Raw genomic sequence first — 18,491 nt, forward strand, 5'->3', positions numbered from 1 at the left:
ATAATCAATTTATTTGGCACAATTTAGGGATCACATGCTATTTGTTAAACATTTCATTATCATGAGGGAAGAGCTAATGGGTAATTAGTTGAAGGGGTTAAACTTTTAACTAATTTGATGATTTCAAAATTTTGCTTAGACTGAAATGTACAGAATCGCATTAATTACTTTTGAAAGTGAAAATGTTAGTCACTCAGCTGTGTCTGACTCTTTGCGATCCCAAGGACTGTAGCCCACCAGGCTCCTCTGTCCATGGGATTCTCCAGGCAAGAATACTGGAGTGGGTAAGTCATTCCCTTCTCCAGGGGATCTTCCCAACCCAGGGACTGAACCAGTGTCTCCTTTTTTTTTTTTAAATTTATTTATTTTAATTGGAGGCTAATTTACAATATTGTAGTGGTTTTGCCATACATTGACATGAATCAGCCATGGGTGTACATGTGTTCCCCATCCTGAACCCTCCTCCTACCTTCCTCCCCATCCCACCCCTCTGGGTCATCCCAGTGCACCAGCCCCGAGCACCCTGTCTCATGCATTGAACCTGAACTGGCGATCTGTTTCACATATGGTAAAATATGTTTCAATGCTATTCTCTCAAATCATCCTACCTTCACCTTCTCCCAGAGTCCAAAAGACTGTTCTATACATCTGTGTCTCTTTTGCTGTCTCACATATAGGGTTATTGTTACCATCTTTCTGAATTCCATATATATGCATTAGTATACTGTATTGGTGTTTTTCTTTCTGGCTTACTTCACTCTGTATAATAGGCTCAAGTTTCATCCACCTCATTAGAACTGATTCAAATGTATTCTTTTAAATGGCTGAGTAATATTCCATTGTGTATATGTACCACAGCTTTCTTATCCATTCGTCTGTCGGTGGACATCTAGGTTGCTTCCATGTCCTGGCTATTATAAACAGTGCTGTGATGAACATTGGGGTGCATGTGTCTCTTTCAATTCTGGTTTCCTCGATGTGTATGCCCAGCAGTGGGATTGCTGGGTCATATGGCAGTTCTATTTCCAGCTTTTTAAGGAATCTCCACACTGTTCTCCGTAGTGACTGTACTAGTCTGCATTCCCACCAACAGTGTAAGAGGGTTCCCTTTTCTCCACACCCTCTCCAGCATTTATTGCTTGTAGACTTTTGGATAGCAGCCATCCTGACCGGCGTGTAATGGTACCTCCTTGTGGTTTTGATTTGCATTTCTCTGATAATGAGCGATGTTGAGCATCTTTTCATGTGTGTGTTAGCCATCTGAATGTCTTCTTTGGAGAAATGTCTGTTCATGAACCCGTGTCTCCTGCATTGGCAGGCAGATTCTTTACTGCTGAGCCACCAGGGAAGCCTACCTCTGCAGCGAAAACAACGGACCTTCCCCAGCACATCATGCAGTCTGGAGACGACAGGCCTCATGTAATTCCCCCATGCCATGCCGCATCTCCTCCTCCACAAATGAGAAGGAGAGAGAGGTCAGCACATCGCCCCATGCGCACCTCTGACTCCTGGGCTGAGAGCTGCAGTTGCCGTGGCTTTCTGGGGGGAGGACGGGGGCCCCGTGCTCCCTGATGGGCTCTTCTGCTTGTTGAATTTTCCCCTGCGATTCGTCAACAGGCACGTCGCAGGCGTGCGAAGCCAGTGTGCGTGCTTGCCCTCTGCTCTCTGTCTGCTCTGCCTGTCTGTTTAGATTAGAAACCCCCGAGGCATGTCTTCCTCCGTTCTGTGCCGCGCCCACTCGTGGCGGGCGCTCACGGGACGTGGATGATTGATGACGGTGTTGATCTGAGTAATAACAAGGCACATGGAGCACAGTCTCAAGGAAGCTTTTCAGTACTGGGTATGGATGTGTGTCTCCTGCCGAGGAAGAAGGGACCGGTCATGGGCAACTGCCGGTAGCAGGATGCCCAGCTCGGAATGCTCTTCCCTTAAAAACAAAAGGCAAATCAAGCAAGCAAAGACACAAGCCCCCAGGCAAGATGCAGCATCGAGCAGGTTTTAACAGCAGCACCAGTTGGGTGGCAGCTGCTTTGAGATTATAAGTCAAAGGGAGAAAGGCAATTTTCTATGAAGGCGCCAAAACAATGATTATTGAGAGCCTGCTGTCGGCTTCTTTACATAGGTACTCTCAAATGTAATTTCCTCATTTCGGAGATGAGTAAACAGGGCTTCTGAGATGTGGGGTCACTTGCCCAGGTCACATAGCAATACGGACTGAATATTTGCATCCCTCCAAAATTCATATTTTGAAGCCCTCATCTGATGGTATTTCAAGATTTGGCCTTTGGAAGGTAATGAGGTTTGGATGAAGTATTAAGGATGGGATTGGTGTCCTTATAAAAGAGAGAGACCAGAATACACACACACACACACACACACACACTCTCTGTCTCTCTTTTTCTCTCTCTCCTCCACGTGATGACACAGTGAGAAGGTGGCCATCTGCAAACCCGGAAATGGGCCTTATCAGGAACCTTAATTCTGAACTTCCCAGTCTCAAGAACTATAGGAAATAATTGTCAGTCATTAGGTCATCCAGTCTGTGGATATGATAGCAGACAGAGCTGACTAAGATGCGTAGTAAATAACTATTTCTGAGCCCCCAGATTTGTACCCTGGTCCACAGTGACCAGTGCTCATGACCTTGCTATCTTGCAGCCTTCTTTATTCTTATCAGTACTTTTTGTTTGGGTTCAATAAAAGAAGTTCTTTTCACGCTAATGTGGCAGGTCAGTCCATGTGCCTATTTGCTTTCCTTCCTCCTCTCAGCAGTCCCCCTTCTAGGACTAGGTGGGAAGGGGCTTTGATCAGATAACAATGGATAATGAGTCTCCCAGAATCGGGAGATGATGCATGTTTGTTGTCTTAAGCCATTCGGTTCACAGTCCTTTGTTCGGGCGGCTCTAGGCGATGCACACAGCTCCCTCTCTGTTTAGCCTTCCCAGCTCAGCCTCTAATGTGGGTATGAAGCTGCTTCCGTGAGGTGTGTGTATAAGGGAAAACTGACTTGTGTTTTCAGGCAGTGTGAAAGTTAATCACTCACAGAAACACTTGGAGAAACAGAAAAGAGCCAGTGTTGATGAGGGTGTGGAAAATTGGGGAACCCTTCTGCCCTGTAGCTTTGCTGGTAAAGAATCTGCCTGCAATGCAGGAGATCTCGGTTCGATTCTTGGGTTGGGAAGATCTGCTGGCTACCCACTCCAGTATTCTTGGGCTTCCCTGGTGGCTCAGCTGGTTAAGAATCCTCCTGCAAGGCGGGAGACCTGGGTTCGATCCCTGGGTTGGGAAGATCCTTGGGGTGGCAAAGAGTCGGACATGACCGAGTGACTTTCACTTCACTGCACTGCTGGGGGGAGTGATGGTGTAGCTGCAATGGAAAACAGTATGGAAGTTCCTCAAAAAATTAAAAATTAAATTATGTATGATCCAGCAATCCTACTTCTGGGCTTATATCCAGAAGAAATAAAAGCAGAATCTCAAAGAGATATTTACACCCTTGTGTTCATTGCAGCATTATTCACAATAGTCAAGAGGGGGGAAATCCCAGATGTTCATCAGCTAATGAACGGATAAAGGAAATGTGGTACATGAACACAAAGACGTATTATGTTGCTTAAAAAATGGAGATCCTGTCACATGCTCGCAAATGGAGGTGTCTGGAAGACATCGTGCTAAATACACCAGTCACAAAAGGACAAATACTGTAAGATTCCAGTTATATAAGGTACCTAAAGTAATCGAAAGCATAGAAATAGGGACTTCCCTAGCAGTTCAGTGGTTAGGACTCCTCACTTCCACTGCAGGGGCACATTTTCAATCCTGGTTGGGGAACTAAGATCCTACATGTTGTCTGGTGTTCCCACCCGCCCCCACTGCACCCCCCTCCCCCCCGCCAAAATCATAGAAGTAGAAAGTAGAGAGATGGTTTCTAAGGGTTGAGGGGAGGCAGGAGTGGGAGGAAGTGTTTAATGGTCACAGAGGTTCAGTTTTGCAAGATGAAAATATTCTGTCGATCCATTGCACAGCAGTATGGATATTCTTGACACTCTCGGGTTATATGCTTGAAAATATTTAAGACAGAAAATTTAAGGTTATATGTTTGTTATATGTTTATAACCACAAATAAAAAAAATAAAATACAAGTTAAAAAAAGAAACCCTGGGAGAAATTCTCATTGAAAATAAGACATTCTTTGATAATATAATGGGATTAACTACCCTCTTGGTTTTTGCATATGTATGTCTTTGATTTTTTTGCCCACTGGATTTTCTTAAAGCGAGGCTTGTGTGTGACTAAGGGGTGGGAGCTTTTGGTGGGTTGTTTCGGTGGCCCTGATCCATCATTCCCTTCGCTGTGTGTGGTATAATAACATGGGTTTGGAGCTTTCTGCCTAACAGGAGACTTGAAATACATAAGAGCGTTCCCACTGATAGCCTCCAGGGACAAATGATTTGACAGAATGGAGGCCAGGAGACCAGACTGCCCGTTTCATGAAGCTCAGGTGTCAACAGTTGCTACATGTGATCTAATAAAAATATGTATTTGGTCTTGGTCCCCAGTTCCTGGCACAGAGTAACTAAAGCTTTTGAGATTTCTTGAGTGACAATATGTTTTATTATTCAATCTTCAAAGGCCAATGAAATAATCAATCATGACCATGTAATGAAACCTCTGTAAAAACTAAATGACAGGGTTTGGAGAGCTTCCGGGTTGGGGAAATGCAGGAAAGCAGGGAGATGCCGGAAGGGTGGTTTGCCCTGATGACTATGGAAGCTCTGCCTTCCTCTCCCCTCATATGTTGCCTTAAACATCTCTTCCATTTGGCTTTTCCTGAGCTGTATCTTTTATTTTTTAAAAAGCCCCGTAATTGTAAGTAAAGTGTTTTCCTAAGTTCTTTGAGCTTTTCTAGCCAGTGATCGAAATTAAAGATTGGGTGGTGGAAACCCCTGATGTATAGCTGGTTAGTTGAAGTATTGATGGTCCAGTTGCTTGCAGAGAATTCCATGGACAGAGGTGCCTTGCGGGCTGCCGTCCATGGGGTGGCAAAGAGTGGAACACGACTGAGCAACTAAGCGTGAGCCTGAGTGTGAGACTGGTGGCCCAAGGGGCTTCCCGGGTGGCGCTGATGGTAAAGAACCCACCTGCTAATGCAGGAGACATAAGAGATACGGGTTCGACCCCTGGGTCAGGAAGATCCCCTGGAGGAGGCCATGGCAACCCACTCCAGTATTCTTGCCTGGAGAATCCCAGGCACGAGCTGGGATTTCCCCCAGGACAGAGGAGCCTGGCAGTCTTAGAGTCCATAGGGTCACACAGAGTCAGACACGACTGAAGTGACTCAGCATGCACGCACTGGTGGCCCAAGACTCCTGACTGGCATCTGAGGTGGGGGCAGTTCTGTGGGGACTGAGCCCTTTAACTTGGGGGATCCGGCATTAACGCCAGGTAGGGTGTGTCAGAATTGAATTGTAGGACCTCCAATGGGTATCAGAGAATTGAAGAATGCGCTGGTGTCAGAAAACATCTCAGACTCCATTTTTTTTTTTTTCTCTCTTGGTCTGGGAAGAGTTCAATTTGGGTTTCTTCCTTCTTGAGTAATCCAAGTAGAAGATGCCACCTGTGGAGAGAGGAAAAGGGTCTCAGTCCAGCCTGGCAGTGGAGATGCAAATGTCAGCCAGGATGACCAAACAGGGGTCCAGTGTTTGGGCTATTGTGTGTCACACTGACCCTGACTGGCCACGTGGACACAACCAGATGCCTGGCCAGCAGACCCCTCATTCCCTCCTGTGATGCTCAGAGAGAGACCATGAGCCTTGAAAAAGACCATATTGTTTTGTGATGTCACCTCTGGAATGTTCTGAGTGTTTTGGTGACCAACTTCTGCACAGGACTTATACTTGGCACCTAACATTGGTATGAATTTTTCCTTGAGCCAGAAAATAGTAATATTAGAAAAGGCAGTAGGTATAGGGACCTCTGCTCCAAAGACTTTCAGAAGGCTTTGTCATCAGCTATAAGACCTGTCTTAATTTCTGTTCAGAGACTGATGAAGCATCTTATCAGATACCATCTCATAATGTACATAATTAACAGGAGGGGAGAAGTGAATAGTAGGAAGTCCTGTGTTACGCAGTTGAGCAGCTGAGGCTCAGAGGAGGGGCTGGAAAACAGAAATCTGCCTATTTTCTCTTTTCCACAGCACTCGAGGCCAAATTTTACAAGAAAAAGAGATACCAGATCTGAAAACCTAGAAATTCCCATCAATGTGGTTCTACCTCAGGTAGGGATAAACACAGAAGGGTGTAACCTCTCAGGAGGTTTTGGCCGGAATAACCCTCCTCTTTCCAAGCTTAAGCAAGATATTGCAGAACAACGGTAGCCAGGGCCTCAGATTCTGGCTGTAGGTCAGCTGCCAGCCAGCTGTGTGCTGGGGGGAGTCCACTTAGTCACTCTGGGTCTTGCGTTTCTCGTCAGCTGAATGAGGGGGATGGGTTCGGTGATCTGGTAAGACTGTCCAGCCCTCTAGAAGTGTCTGTGACAGTCTTTTCAAAATTAGAGCGTCAGTAGCTTATTTACCACTAGGTGGCGCTGCCACTGCGAGAGATAAAAGAGACTCGGGTTCGATCCCCGGGTCGGGAAGATCCCCTGGAGGAGGAAATGGCAACCCACTCCAGTATTCTTGCCTGGAGAATCCCATGGACAGAGGAGCCTAACGGGCTACAGTCCAGAGGGCTGCAAAGAATCGGACACAACTGAAGTGACTTAACACACACGCACATTGAGCAACTACTCTGGACTTCTGGGGAGAGAATTAGAACTGAGACTTGGGATAAAGGGCATAGGCCTGAACCCATGAACCTGGGACATGGGCCAAGGGGTATGGGGTCCTGTGGAGGGGTCGGGAGAATTAGGGCCTGCCATGTACCAGAGACAGAGCGTAAGGGGGACGAGCCCGAGGGGGTCAGAATGGAGGCCAGCAAACGGGTGACCGGCTGGACATTCTCAGTTCTCCTCCTGCTAAGCAGCCGTTTCCCGGGAGGGGTCCTCCTGATTGGATTGTTTCTACTGCTATGTCACAAAGGGGCAGCCTCGCTTCTCCAGAGTCACCTAAGGCCCTGGTGGAAGATCATGGCGGTGCAGCCAGAGGGGCTGAAATGTAGGGTGGAGGAATCCAACGCAGAGGTAACGATCTGAAAGCTCTGTCCAGGGATGTGTGGGAAGAGGGCTGATCCCCCAGTGGGGTCTTGGAGGCATGACATTAGAGGACAGCCTGCTGCCTGTGCCACACACGGGCAGATGAGCCTCACGGGTACACGGCAGAGGGTGCCATTCCCACCGGGTTCCAGACCCCTGCCAGGACGCGCTGGGCACACTCTGGGGGAAGTGTGCTCGGCCGCTCGGTCACGTCCGACTCTTTGCAACCCCATAGACTGTAGCCCCGCCGGGCTCCTCTGTCCGTGGGATTCTCCAGGCAAGAGTACTGCAGTGGGCTGGCCATTTCCTTCTCTCTGGGGGTAAAGGGGCACCTGTATGCTTAGATGATCTGAACGGGCTGTGAGAGGGACCAGTGTGCTGGCTGGACCTCCCCAGAGGAGAGGCTAATGGCTGGTAGCAGGGGAAGGGTTGATCCTGGGTAACAAGGGGAGGAAAGGAGAGGGACTGAGCCCTGGTTTGGTCACGTCCGGGGCCCTGGGCCCTGCAGAGCGAGGGAGAGATTGTAAAGGACCCGGAACTGGAACCTCAGCAAGTCTACTAGTAATGGCGGAGCTGGAGTTGGAGGCTTGGAGCCAGGTCAGTGCCCACGTCCTCTGCCCCAAGCTGGGCACATGCCGCGTGCTTCCTCCCTGGCTTTTAGGAGATGGTGCCTCCCCGCCCCCCATCTTAACTGCCAAGCCCCAGAGCTCCCTGCACAAATCTGCCACATTCTGCTTCGTTCTGGTTCTGAGGCGAGTCCATTTGTTTCGAGAAGGAATTACAGGAGCAGCTCTGTGTCTCCAGAAAGTGCCTCTGGCCCCCCCAGCTCCCAACCCTGCCTGAACGCTTCTCATTTGCATTGCAAATATCTATGATTCTCTATTTGTTATCACCCTTAGGTCTTTTCAGGTCTTATTGATTTCCAGTCTTCCTTCCTCACAGTAAATATTTGTGTTTTCTAATCTGTTTCTCTCCAGCGCATTAACTTGCCAGCCATCGGTGTTACTTCCTTCCCAAGTTCCCTGCGTGCCGCCCCCCACCTCCCTTGCCCACCCCCCCAACCCCCGGTTCCTTTTGTACATAACGGTTCAGTTCTCCCCAGCATTCCCTTTTTCCCAGTGAGTGCTCTCCGTGAATCTCATAAAGGCACTGCTTCCTGCAAGACTGTTAATGAAGGATCCACACCAGGTCAGAATGAGGTCCCGTCGCCCCCTCCAGGGCCCCGCCTTGTCCCTCTCTGTTGCCTTTTCTCCATCGCCTTTGTTTGGGTTTGTTCTTTAGAAGCTATGGAATCTGTGGCCGACAACGCCTGCACCTCTGCCAGTTTGAAAAAGTGTTAGGAGGAAGATTTCAGAAGCTTCTGTGTTAAACAATTAGCTAAACCTACCACATATGGCGACAGATGACATCTTTAGCCTCTTTGCTGTTACTGTTAGGATTCTATCAAAATCAATTACATTGACCTGCGAATTATCCTCTTATCTGTTAGCATTTATTAAAACCATCATTGACTTTCTCATGGCACTCGGGAGCCGAGTTGATTTAAGCATATGATCATGACACTCAGCCTTGTCATCTGGTCTGAAAATTAGTGGCAGATCTGGAGAATCCCAGGGAGAGAGGAGCCTGGTGGGCTGCCGTCTATGGGGTCGCACAGAGTCAGACACGACTGAAGCGACTTAGCGGCAGCAGCTGCTTTTCCTTCCAGCATATTCTGGGTCTCAGGTTCCCCAGGCTTGAAATGTAACCCCAGAGGGCTGAATGTTCTCTGACCATAACCCTCAGTAATGCTGGCAAAAGCAGGGCTTTAAAAAACTTGGTCAACAGGCTTGGAGTCTGCTGGGGGCATTTGGACATCTCTTCTGGTCTGTGGTGATCATACTTCTCTGGAAGTGCAGAGAATCTCAGTGCATGGCAACTGAATTGGCGAGTCACTGTACAGTTCTGTTCCCCAACTCTTCAGATGGGAGGCCAGCAACCTCAAAAGCTCCACCCCCGAAGGTCCTGTTCCTTGGACACCCCTTAGCTTCAGAAAGACGCTTTGGTTTTATCGCCTCCTCTCTGCCCTTAGCCCTGCCCCCGTTTCCAGCCGCCATCCCTCCTGTGGTCTCCATTTGCCACACACGAGGCTGGTGATCTGACTGAAGCATGTAGTTGGTGATTTCATACATTTTCCCTCCAGAACCATGTGTATTTTTAAAAAGGATGCTGGGGAGAAGGATAAAGAGTGAAAAGGGAAAGTGTTAGTCGCTCAGTCATGGTCGCTACTCAGCAACCCCATGGACTGTAGCCCGCCAGGCTCCTCTGTCCATGGGATTGTCCGGGCAAGACTACTGGAGTGGGTTGCCATTCCCTTCTCCAGGGGATCTCTTCCTGACCCAGGAATGGAACCCGGGTCTCCTGCATTGCAGGCAGACTCTTTACCGTCTGAGCCACCAGGGAAGCCCAGGCGTGATGCTAAGGATGGAGCTCAACCACAGGTGGGATTCAGGCATCTGAGCGGGAGCTCTCGGTGCCCAGGGCCCTTCCTGCATCCTTAGCACTGATGCACCTTCCTTAGGTCACAGCCGGGAGCACTTTGCTCCCGAGGGCAGAGTCTCTGGGTCACCTTCCTAACAAAGGTGACCCGATGGGAGGTGTGATGAGCCCCACAGCTACTTGTCTTCCCCTCCTGCTTCCTTCCTGTATCCCGTTCTTCCATGAAGAAGCCCCCCGCTTCTCCTCTTCCACCTACGAGGGCATGTCCTACATGTCAAGGAAGAAACTGTCCTTTCTTTCTTGGAAACCGAGCCAGGCTGTGCTGGGGGTTTGGGTCATGCTGCCAGAGACCCCACCTCCGAGGCTGAGGAGAACTTTGAGGGGTGTTCCAGGGGCTTTTAATTGGCCCAGACCTCTGGTTCAGGGCTCAGTGACCCCAGGGGCAGATTAGTTTGGCTCATGAAACCAAGCCTGTGATACCACTGGTTGAGGAGACCTACTGAGAGGGAGCTGGCTTCAGATGTCAGCTAAGGGGGTCTGGGGTTTGGTACCTCAAGGACCTTGAGTGCTTGTAGACACTCACTTTTTGTCAAGTTCTTTCATAGAGAAAGACATTTAGGATTTGCTCTAGTGTTTTAGGCCAGGAACGGTTAAGCTTTACGAGGAAAACTGGGCCTCTGTTTGGTCTTGATGACACCTGAGTGACCACTTTCTTGGCCTCTCACAGAAACCCCTGGCAGTAGGCAGAGCAGCTACACTGAAGTGACTTTCACAGAAGCTGAGTGACTTTCACAGGAGCAGCCAAAGATGGGACTTTTAAGCCCAAAGCTACTGGGAGTTTGAGGCCTCTACCCTCACTGGATTATAGGCTCAGGATGGTGCCATGGACCAGCAGCAAGCCTGTGTGCAGAGGGCAGCTCCCTTTAAGGCTATGTAGGTGGACGGGTGGACGCCCCATGGTGCCCCTGCTCCGCAGTTTAAAATGGGAACTGAAATGTGCATATGGCTTTACCAAATAGACTGGAAATATTAAGGCAAACAAGATCATCACTCCGTAGGGCTCAAAATAGTATGATGTAACAGTGTTGTGTGGTTCAACCTAATATCTCCTCCTCCCCCTTCAGTGCACTTTGGTTGATGAGTGCATTGGCAAGGACTCATTATACCGCCACTGGATGTGAAACGTGTTGCTCTGATTTCCAGAACTGGGGATGTCAAAAAAGTAAGGGGCAGGTGACTGTGCCAAGAGAATTACAATTTGTTAATCTGGGGAGAAGATGGGACAGGATGTATGAAAACCACTGCAAAGGAATGAAGACATAACACATGCAGAATAAAATATCGGAGCACTGTGAAGAGCTAGAGTGAGCATGCAGTTTGGAGTCAGATATCCTGGTTTTAAATCCTTGCTGGCTACGTGAGCTTCAGTAGACCCATGGTAGCTCTTTTCAGTAAGATATTACATATAAATACGGAAATCAGTCAGCGTACCATCCCATAGTAGTCATTCTGTGTTACTTGCGTTACCTTGTTCTATACAATGGAAGGAAATGCTAAGCAACTTCTCTTCTGAATGCACGGTCACCATTCTTGCATGTCTGAAGCTCCCTATAAACAAGATGTCGTATATTCTCCTTTTATTTTTGAACTCTACAACAGGACCTCTGAAACAAACAGGGCAGATGTTAGTAAAATGGCTGTGGATGGTTGCACAGGTTGTGCACTGCAACACCAGTCATGAATGGCATCCTCTAGAGTTGGACTTTGTACAGCCTGCACAAACATGGAGGGTGGCTCTGAATCAATGTAGTGCCCACACTTTCTAGATATGGAAACTGAGGCAGAGAAGTCAAGTGATTTTGTAAAGGCCATGAACTTACAGCACAGAGCTGGGACTCTCTTTGGTTTCATGTTGTCCAGTCCTCTGTGCCCCATACTTTGCTATCAGAATTAATGGTTTTACACCAAGAAATAGCTGGTGCTAATGCATTGATTTTCAAATTGACTGGAAGTTCCCTGAGGGCAGGTCTGAGAACAAAAGCCCAATTAGTGTTAGTTGACTCATTGACAGAAATGTGGAGGAAGATTTGGTGCAAGAATGTTTAAAGTCGGAATTGATTAGGGCAAGGAGTTTGCATGAGGCCGAGAAAGAGCTTTCCTTTGCGGACTAGGTCCAGTTAGGTCTGATTGGAATCAGGGAAATAAGGGAAAGAAAGAATTTGTCTTGGTTCAGCATCTTCCCAGTGTTTAAACATGATTCTTGGTATATCTGAAATGCCTGTATATTTGTTGTTTTTCTTTACAGCCTCTCATTTTCAGAACAGAATTTGCTGTATGCTGGCTTATCCTAATCCTATCCATGGGATTGTGGGTTTGATAAAAATAGGTATATTTTCCTAATACTCATCAAAATAAATACATGACTATCAAATTTTTTAAAGTAAGTGTTTTATCTAAGAAACTAGGCCATGAAATGATGCTAGACTTGGCCATCTTCTGGGTCCTGTGTGGGAGAAGAGGAAGAATAGAAAGACTTAGTAATAAGAGGAGGGTTTGTTCTCTTGGTTAAGAAGGTAAAGGAGACCTATTAGTCCATCAGTGTTTTCTGGATTAGGTTGCCAGGCATGAAACTGAGACAGCACAGGGTCTGCTGGGGAAGTGTTGGCCACGTCAGGAGGGGACTTGATGTCAGCCAGGTTGATAAAGGAGGGCTGCTGGGGTCACGGCAAGGCCAGTTTACAAACTTAGATCCCTTGTACCAGAGAAAGTTAGACAAGAGGGCGTTTAGAGATAATGCCACTGACCCTTCCATTACACAGGAGTGAAGACCAAGGTCAGAGGGTGAGAGGGTGTGACCGAGCCACCCAGTGGCGTGCGTAAGGACAAGGGCCCAAGCACCCAGACTGCCCACTGCTGGGGACCTGCCACCCACGTGTTAGGTGTTCTGTTTAGTGCCTTTATGCTGAGGGCATAGTTGGAAACCCCTTGGCTGCCCAGTTCAGGATGTGGATATAAAATACAGGCAGCTCACTAAGTAGGATAATTTCAAGGCCATGAAGGATACTGTGAGTGGGTATAAAGCACCAGTGATTTCTCTTTGGTTGTTCAGTTGGATCAGAAAGAATATCTTTCTGATAAAAATCAATTGTAAAAAAGAAACGAGACAGTTGGGAAATTTTGAATCAGTATTTGTTGACATTAAGGGATCATTGTTAAATTTTAAAGAGAAGATAATGGTATTGTGGTTTTGTTTAAAAAATGCACATTGACTTATTTATGGATAAAACAACACAATGTCTATGTTTTGAAATAAGCCAGTGGCAGAAGAGTAGTTCTGAAATTGGATGATGTTACAGATGAAACAAGTGTGGCCTTGATTTGATAACCACTGAAGCTGGGCGATGGATACATGGAGATGTATTAGACTATCCTCTCTCTTTCTGTATACATTTGAAATTTTCCATAATAAAAAGTCCCCAAGTACTGAAAGCCCTTTGCTAAATTCATGGAGCTTTCCCATATGTGTGCTTCACATAAATAAGTTCAGGGAGCCAGAACTGGATTTGTGACTTAGTAAGTGGAACTTGTGCTGGTTATTTAACTACTCTGAGTTTCAGTCTATCCATCTGTAAAATGGGAATAATAGTAAACCCTTATTAAATCAGTGTTGTGAGGATTAAATGAATTCAGTGGATGGATCACCCAGCCCAGGGGCTAGCACAAAACTTACCTTTCTCATGATAGAAATATAAATCATTGACTAAAGCTACATTTTCCATAAAATAACATCCTCGAGAGCAGGATGTTACTACTGAGACGGAGACCTCTGTTGCCTCACCCTTTGAGGATGAAGATGATTTCTGACTCCTTATTCACTCTGGGATCAAGGCACCTTCAATTTCAAGAAATGGTCTGGGCTCTTCACAGTGGGATTCATGCAGATCACAGGTTCAGTTCCAAGAGCCGGTGTGCTTCTCCCATTGAGAAAGATGAAAACTACTGAGGCTGGATTTATTTAAAGTAAATAATGTGCTGATCGCAGAATGTCCCTGCACCCTTGCTCTCTGGAAGATTAAGCACATCCTTACAAAGTTAATGACATGTGCTTATTGCAAAGTTAATAGCACAGAACTGTGACTTCTATTTATCTAGCTCTTTAGGTCTTAAAGAATTCTAACCAACTTTATACACTGTACAAATTATATCTCTATATATGCTTATATATATATATATATATATATAAAATGCAAATAACCTGACTTGTTTTCTATCTTCTCTATCTGTAAAATTGTGAAAATAACCTAAGAAATGAGAAATTAATATTTGGAGAGCATTGTGATGTACTTGGATGAAATGCTTTTGGTGTATTTAGAAGCAGCTCCCGTGATCTTATTTTTATTTAAATTCATTGTTGCAATTGTTACCTCTTCTCCAGGAGGCATCCCACCTGTTCATTGCTTTATGAATCATCTCAGAATTCCTCCATTAGCGAAATCTCCTTTTCTCGATAACAATACCTTACATTTCTATTGCACCTGGCAGTTTTAAAAACACTTTTGCATTCATTATCTCTTTTCAGTCCTCGTAACGGTGCTGTGAACTAAGCAGGCACATGGTATTATTTCCATTTTACAGGTACCATTTGCTGACTTTCAATGTTGGAAGGTGCTTTTAAGATCACAGAGTCTGACTCTCTTTTGTACTAGTGAAAATCTGGGTCTCGGAGAAGGTGAGCGAGTTCTCTAGTTTCACACTATCAGCAAGAGAACTCAGATAAGCATCTGTGTGATCCCCGTCTTGACCTGTGGGCCTAGTTTAGCCCTGGTGTAACCCTCAGAGAACTCCATGGACAGAGGAGCCTGGTGGGCTACAGTCCATGGGGTTGCAAAGAGTTGGACCCGACTGAGTGACTAACACGACAACCCTCAGAGCAGTTCTGACCACTGGAAGCCAGAATCGCCCGAGGGAGCTGGTTAGAAACACAGATGAATGACTGAACGCATGAATCAGTCTTGTAAGCAGAGGCTCCAAAATCTGCATTTAAAATGCACTGAGATGACTCTGTATTGAAAAGTGTGACCGCCCCTGGTTTGTCGGAGGTAAGCTCTGTGACTCCGATCCTCTTTTTGTGGGGTGGTTTTGAGGTGCATGGCCACCCTCACAGATTCCTCTTTATGCATCCCTTGGCATCCTTTGATGTCTTCACTACCACATGTTCACCTCCCATGGTCAGTGACACGACTGTGGTGGTGCCTTTCCTTTCCAAAATTTTCAGCAGGACTCTGTTTTGAGCCTGGCACTGTGTTTGTTGGTATTTAAGGAGCTGCTATCAGGACAAACTCGGGGGTGGGGAAGAGTGAAGGATGAGCCTGAATAGGGCCAGGGAGAAGGTGGGACTTACCAGTGGCACTGCCATCTTGGATAATTTGAGTGACTGTTAGGGTGATGCTAGTTGTGGGTCCACCTGGGGTAGCAGGAGAATGATGTTTATTCTTCTTGTAGGATGACAGAAGTGTGCGAGAGCCCCTGCTTCGTGCTTTCATACATTATCTTTTAATTCTAAAGTATTTCTATGCAGCAAGGCAGTGGGTGCAGTTCCTCCAGTTTGAAAGCATGGTAACTCACATAATCTGTCCATATTCTTGTAACTGATCAGATAACCGGGTCAGGACTCAGAGGTGGTTGACTCCCAACATTAACGCCTTGAAAACCTCCATGCTATATTGTTGATTCTTATTACTCACAGATTCCATGTTTGTGAATTTGCCTAAATTTTTTTCCTTGAAATTAGTTTGCAACCTCCAAATCAAGACCTGTGGCACTTTTGTGGTTTATCAGGGACACTCACAGAAGGGTGAATGATTTGAGTTACCGGATGCACACGTTTCCAGTTTAGGCGCCTTCTTGTTTCCGCTCTGACTATGAAACAGTGTCCTTTCCACCGTTTGTTTCATGTCACTTGTTTTCACACTCTTGTGCTCTTTGTCGGTGATTTCACTGTCTAAAATGGCCCTCAAGCCTACTGCTGAAGGGCTGTCTAGTCCCCCTTAAAGCACAAGAAGGCAGTGATATCCCTTACGGAGAAGACACCTGTGTTAGGTAAGCTTCCTTCCCGCATGAGTTACAGTGCTGTTGGCCCCAAGTTCAAGGTTAATGAATCAAAATGCATTTTAAATAAGGTGTCTTTCAAAAGAAGAAAAAGTTAGGTATTGATCAGTTGAGGAAAATGTGGCTCGCTGGAGGTTGCCAGGAACCTAACTCTGTGGTCTCCCCTGAGTCCCGGTTCAGTATTCGCTAATTCTGTATCTGCTGGGACATTCTAGAATAGAGCCTGGAGAAGGAAATGGCAACCCACTCCAGTATTCTCGACTGGAGAATCCCATGGACAGAGGAGCCTGGCGGGTTACAGTCCATGGGGTCGCAAGAGTCGGACACGACTGAGCGACTACACCACCACCACCGCCATAGAATAAAGCCGCGCGAATAGCGGGGCCAAGTGCAAACGCACCCTCGGTGGCGGGTCCAGACTCCCAGGCGGGGTTTCTCGTGGGGTGTCGGGCCTCTCACGTGGCCAGCCGGCCTCGGGCGCAGCCAGCCTCATCTTCGCTAACCCTGGGCTTCCCTGTTCTTTCCGCAGAGGGGCACAGCCGAGCCCTTCCTGAGGCTCCACAACTTGTACCCGACCCCTCGCTGTGCCCGGCAGGCCGCCCTGCCCAGGCTGAGCCGTCGGGTGGTCAGCCAGCACTCCTATCCGCTCAACCGCTTCTCCTCGGTGCCCCTGGACCCCATGGAGCGCCCCACGTCGCAGGCGGACCTGGAGCTGGATTACAACCCGCCGCGGGTGCAGCTCAGCGACGAGATGTTCGTCTTCCAGGACGGCCGCTGGGTCAGCGAGAACTGCCGGCTGCAGTCGCCCTACTTCTCCCCGTCCTCGTCCTTCCACCACAAGCTGCACCACAAGAGGCTGGCCAAGGAGTGCCTGCTTCAGGAGAACAAGACGCTGCGTGAGGAGAACCGGGCGCTGCGCGAGGAGAACCGCATGCTCCGCAAGGAGAACAAGATCCTGCAGGTCTTCTGGGAGGAGCACCAGGCCGCGCTGGGCCGCGACGACAGCCGGGCCTCGTCGCCGCTGCTGCACAAGGACAACGCCTCGTCCCTGGAGGCGATGAAGAAGGAGCCGGCGCTGCAGGCGCACCGCGGCCGGGAGAACAGCACCCTGCAGCTCCTCCGCGAGGAGAACCGGGCCCTGCAGCAGCTGCTGGAGCAGAGGAAGGCCTACTGGGCCCAGCCCGACGAGAAGACCGCCTCGACCGAGGAGATCAAGCCCATCTCCTCGCCCCACGAGGAGTCCCACGGGCTGCTGCCGGACCCGGGCCCCGGCCTCCCCTCCCCCTTCGAGGAGCCCAAGGGCCTCCCAGCCCCGCCGGACGACTCCAAGACCCTCCGGGCCCTGCGGGAGATGGTGAGCACCCTGTCCGCGCAGCCGGGGGAGGAGGTGGGCAAGGGGGGCCCAGGCCTGCCCGACGGCAGCCAGTCCCTGGAGCTGCTGCGGGAGATGAACCAGGCGCTGCAGGCGCTGCGGGAGGAGAACCAGAGCCTGCAGGTCCTCCGCGACGAGAACCGGCTCCTGCAGGAGGAGAACCGGGCGCTGCACGCGCTGCGCGAGGAGCACAGGCTCTTCCAGGAGGAGAACAAGGCCCTGTGGGAGAACAACAAGCTGAAGCTGCAGCAGAAGCTGGTCATCGACACGGTGACCGAGGTCACCGCCCGGATGGAGATGCTCATCGAGGAGCTGTACGCCTTCATGCCGGCCAAGAGCAAGGACCCCAAGAAGCCCAGCAGGGTCTGAGGCTCCCCCGCCCCCCAGGCGCATAGAGGCACTGGGCTGGGGCGCCCCCACCACATAACGCCCACCTTCCCCATGGGCCCCTGGCCTGCCCCTACCAGCTGGTGCCCAGTGCAAGAGCAGAATGAGCGGCCTGGTCAATTCAGAGAAGTAATAAAGGCCTGAGGAGGCTGGGGCCTAACCACAGCTTTCGCGGTTTATGTGTGTGTGTGTGTGTGTGTGTGTGTGTTTTCTTGTTTTGAGCACTTGCAGGCTCCCTGGTAGCTCAGCTGGTAAAGAATCCACCTGCAGTACAGGAGACCCTGGTTGGATCCCTGGGTTGGGAGGATCCCCTGGAGAAGGGAACAGCTACCCACTCCAGTATTCTTGCCTGGAGCATCCCATAGACAGAGGAGCCTGGTGGGCTGTAGTCCATTGGGTCACAGAATTGGACCCGGCTGAGTGAGCACAGCACAGGGTCACAGCAGAATGAAGCACAAAGTGCAGAGAATTCCCTCGTCCCCTCCTCCACAGCCCCAAGGCCTGCCCGACTGTCAGCCTCTCCTCCCCTCCCCCAGAGGGCACTCTGGTTACAGTTGATGAAGCTCCGTTGACCCATGCCTGTCACCCAAAGCCATGGCTTACACTGGGGTCCAGGCTGGGTGTCGTACACTCTATGGGTCTGGGTGAAGTGTGTAATGACATGCATCCACCATGGATACGCAGAGCATATTCACTGTCCCACAACTCCTTTGTGCTCTGCTCATTCATCTTTCCCTACCTCTCACCCCGGCAACCACTGATCTTTTTACTGTTTCCACGGTTTTGCCTTTCCAGAATGTCATATAGGTGGAATCGTACAGTAGGCAGGCTCTTCAGCAGCAGACGTTTAAGGCTCCTCTGTGTCTTTTCATGGCTTGATCGCTCATTTCTTTTTAATGCTGAATGCTGTGCTGTTGTCTGAATGTACCGCAGTGTGTTTATCCATTCACCC

At 48.8% G+C, this 18,491-nt stretch overlaps 1 protein-coding gene across 2 annotated transcripts in view; it reads left to right on the plus strand.

Annotated features, from left to right (window-relative positions):
• The window catches only part of CBY2 (chibby family member 2), a 127,624-nt gene extending 109,925 nt beyond the window's left edge, over positions 1 to 17,699 (plus strand). Inside the window, exons 1-2 of one of the 2 annotated variants that reach the window (XM_043478016.1) lie at positions 7,084 to 7,182; positions 16,310 to 17,699. In XM_043478016.1, coding sequence (XP_043333951.1) covers positions 7,129 to 7,182; positions 16,310 to 17,521 — 1,266 coding nt within the window. In that variant the 5' untranslated portion in view covers positions 7,084 to 7,128 and the 3' untranslated portion in view covers positions 17,522 to 17,699. Of the gene's footprint in view, positions 1 to 7,083; positions 7,183 to 16,309 lie in introns of those variants that run through there. The other variant, XM_043478015.1, reaches the window with a different exon arrangement.
• The last annotated feature ends 792 nt before the right edge of the window (positions 17,700 to 18,491 follow it).

Source organism: Cervus canadensis, chromosome 9 (genome assembly GCF_019320065.1).
Source record: "Cervus canadensis isolate Bull #8, Minnesota chromosome 9, ASM1932006v1, whole genome shotgun sequence".
Taxonomy (NCBI): domain Eukaryota; kingdom Metazoa; phylum Chordata; class Mammalia; order Artiodactyla; family Cervidae; genus Cervus; species Cervus canadensis.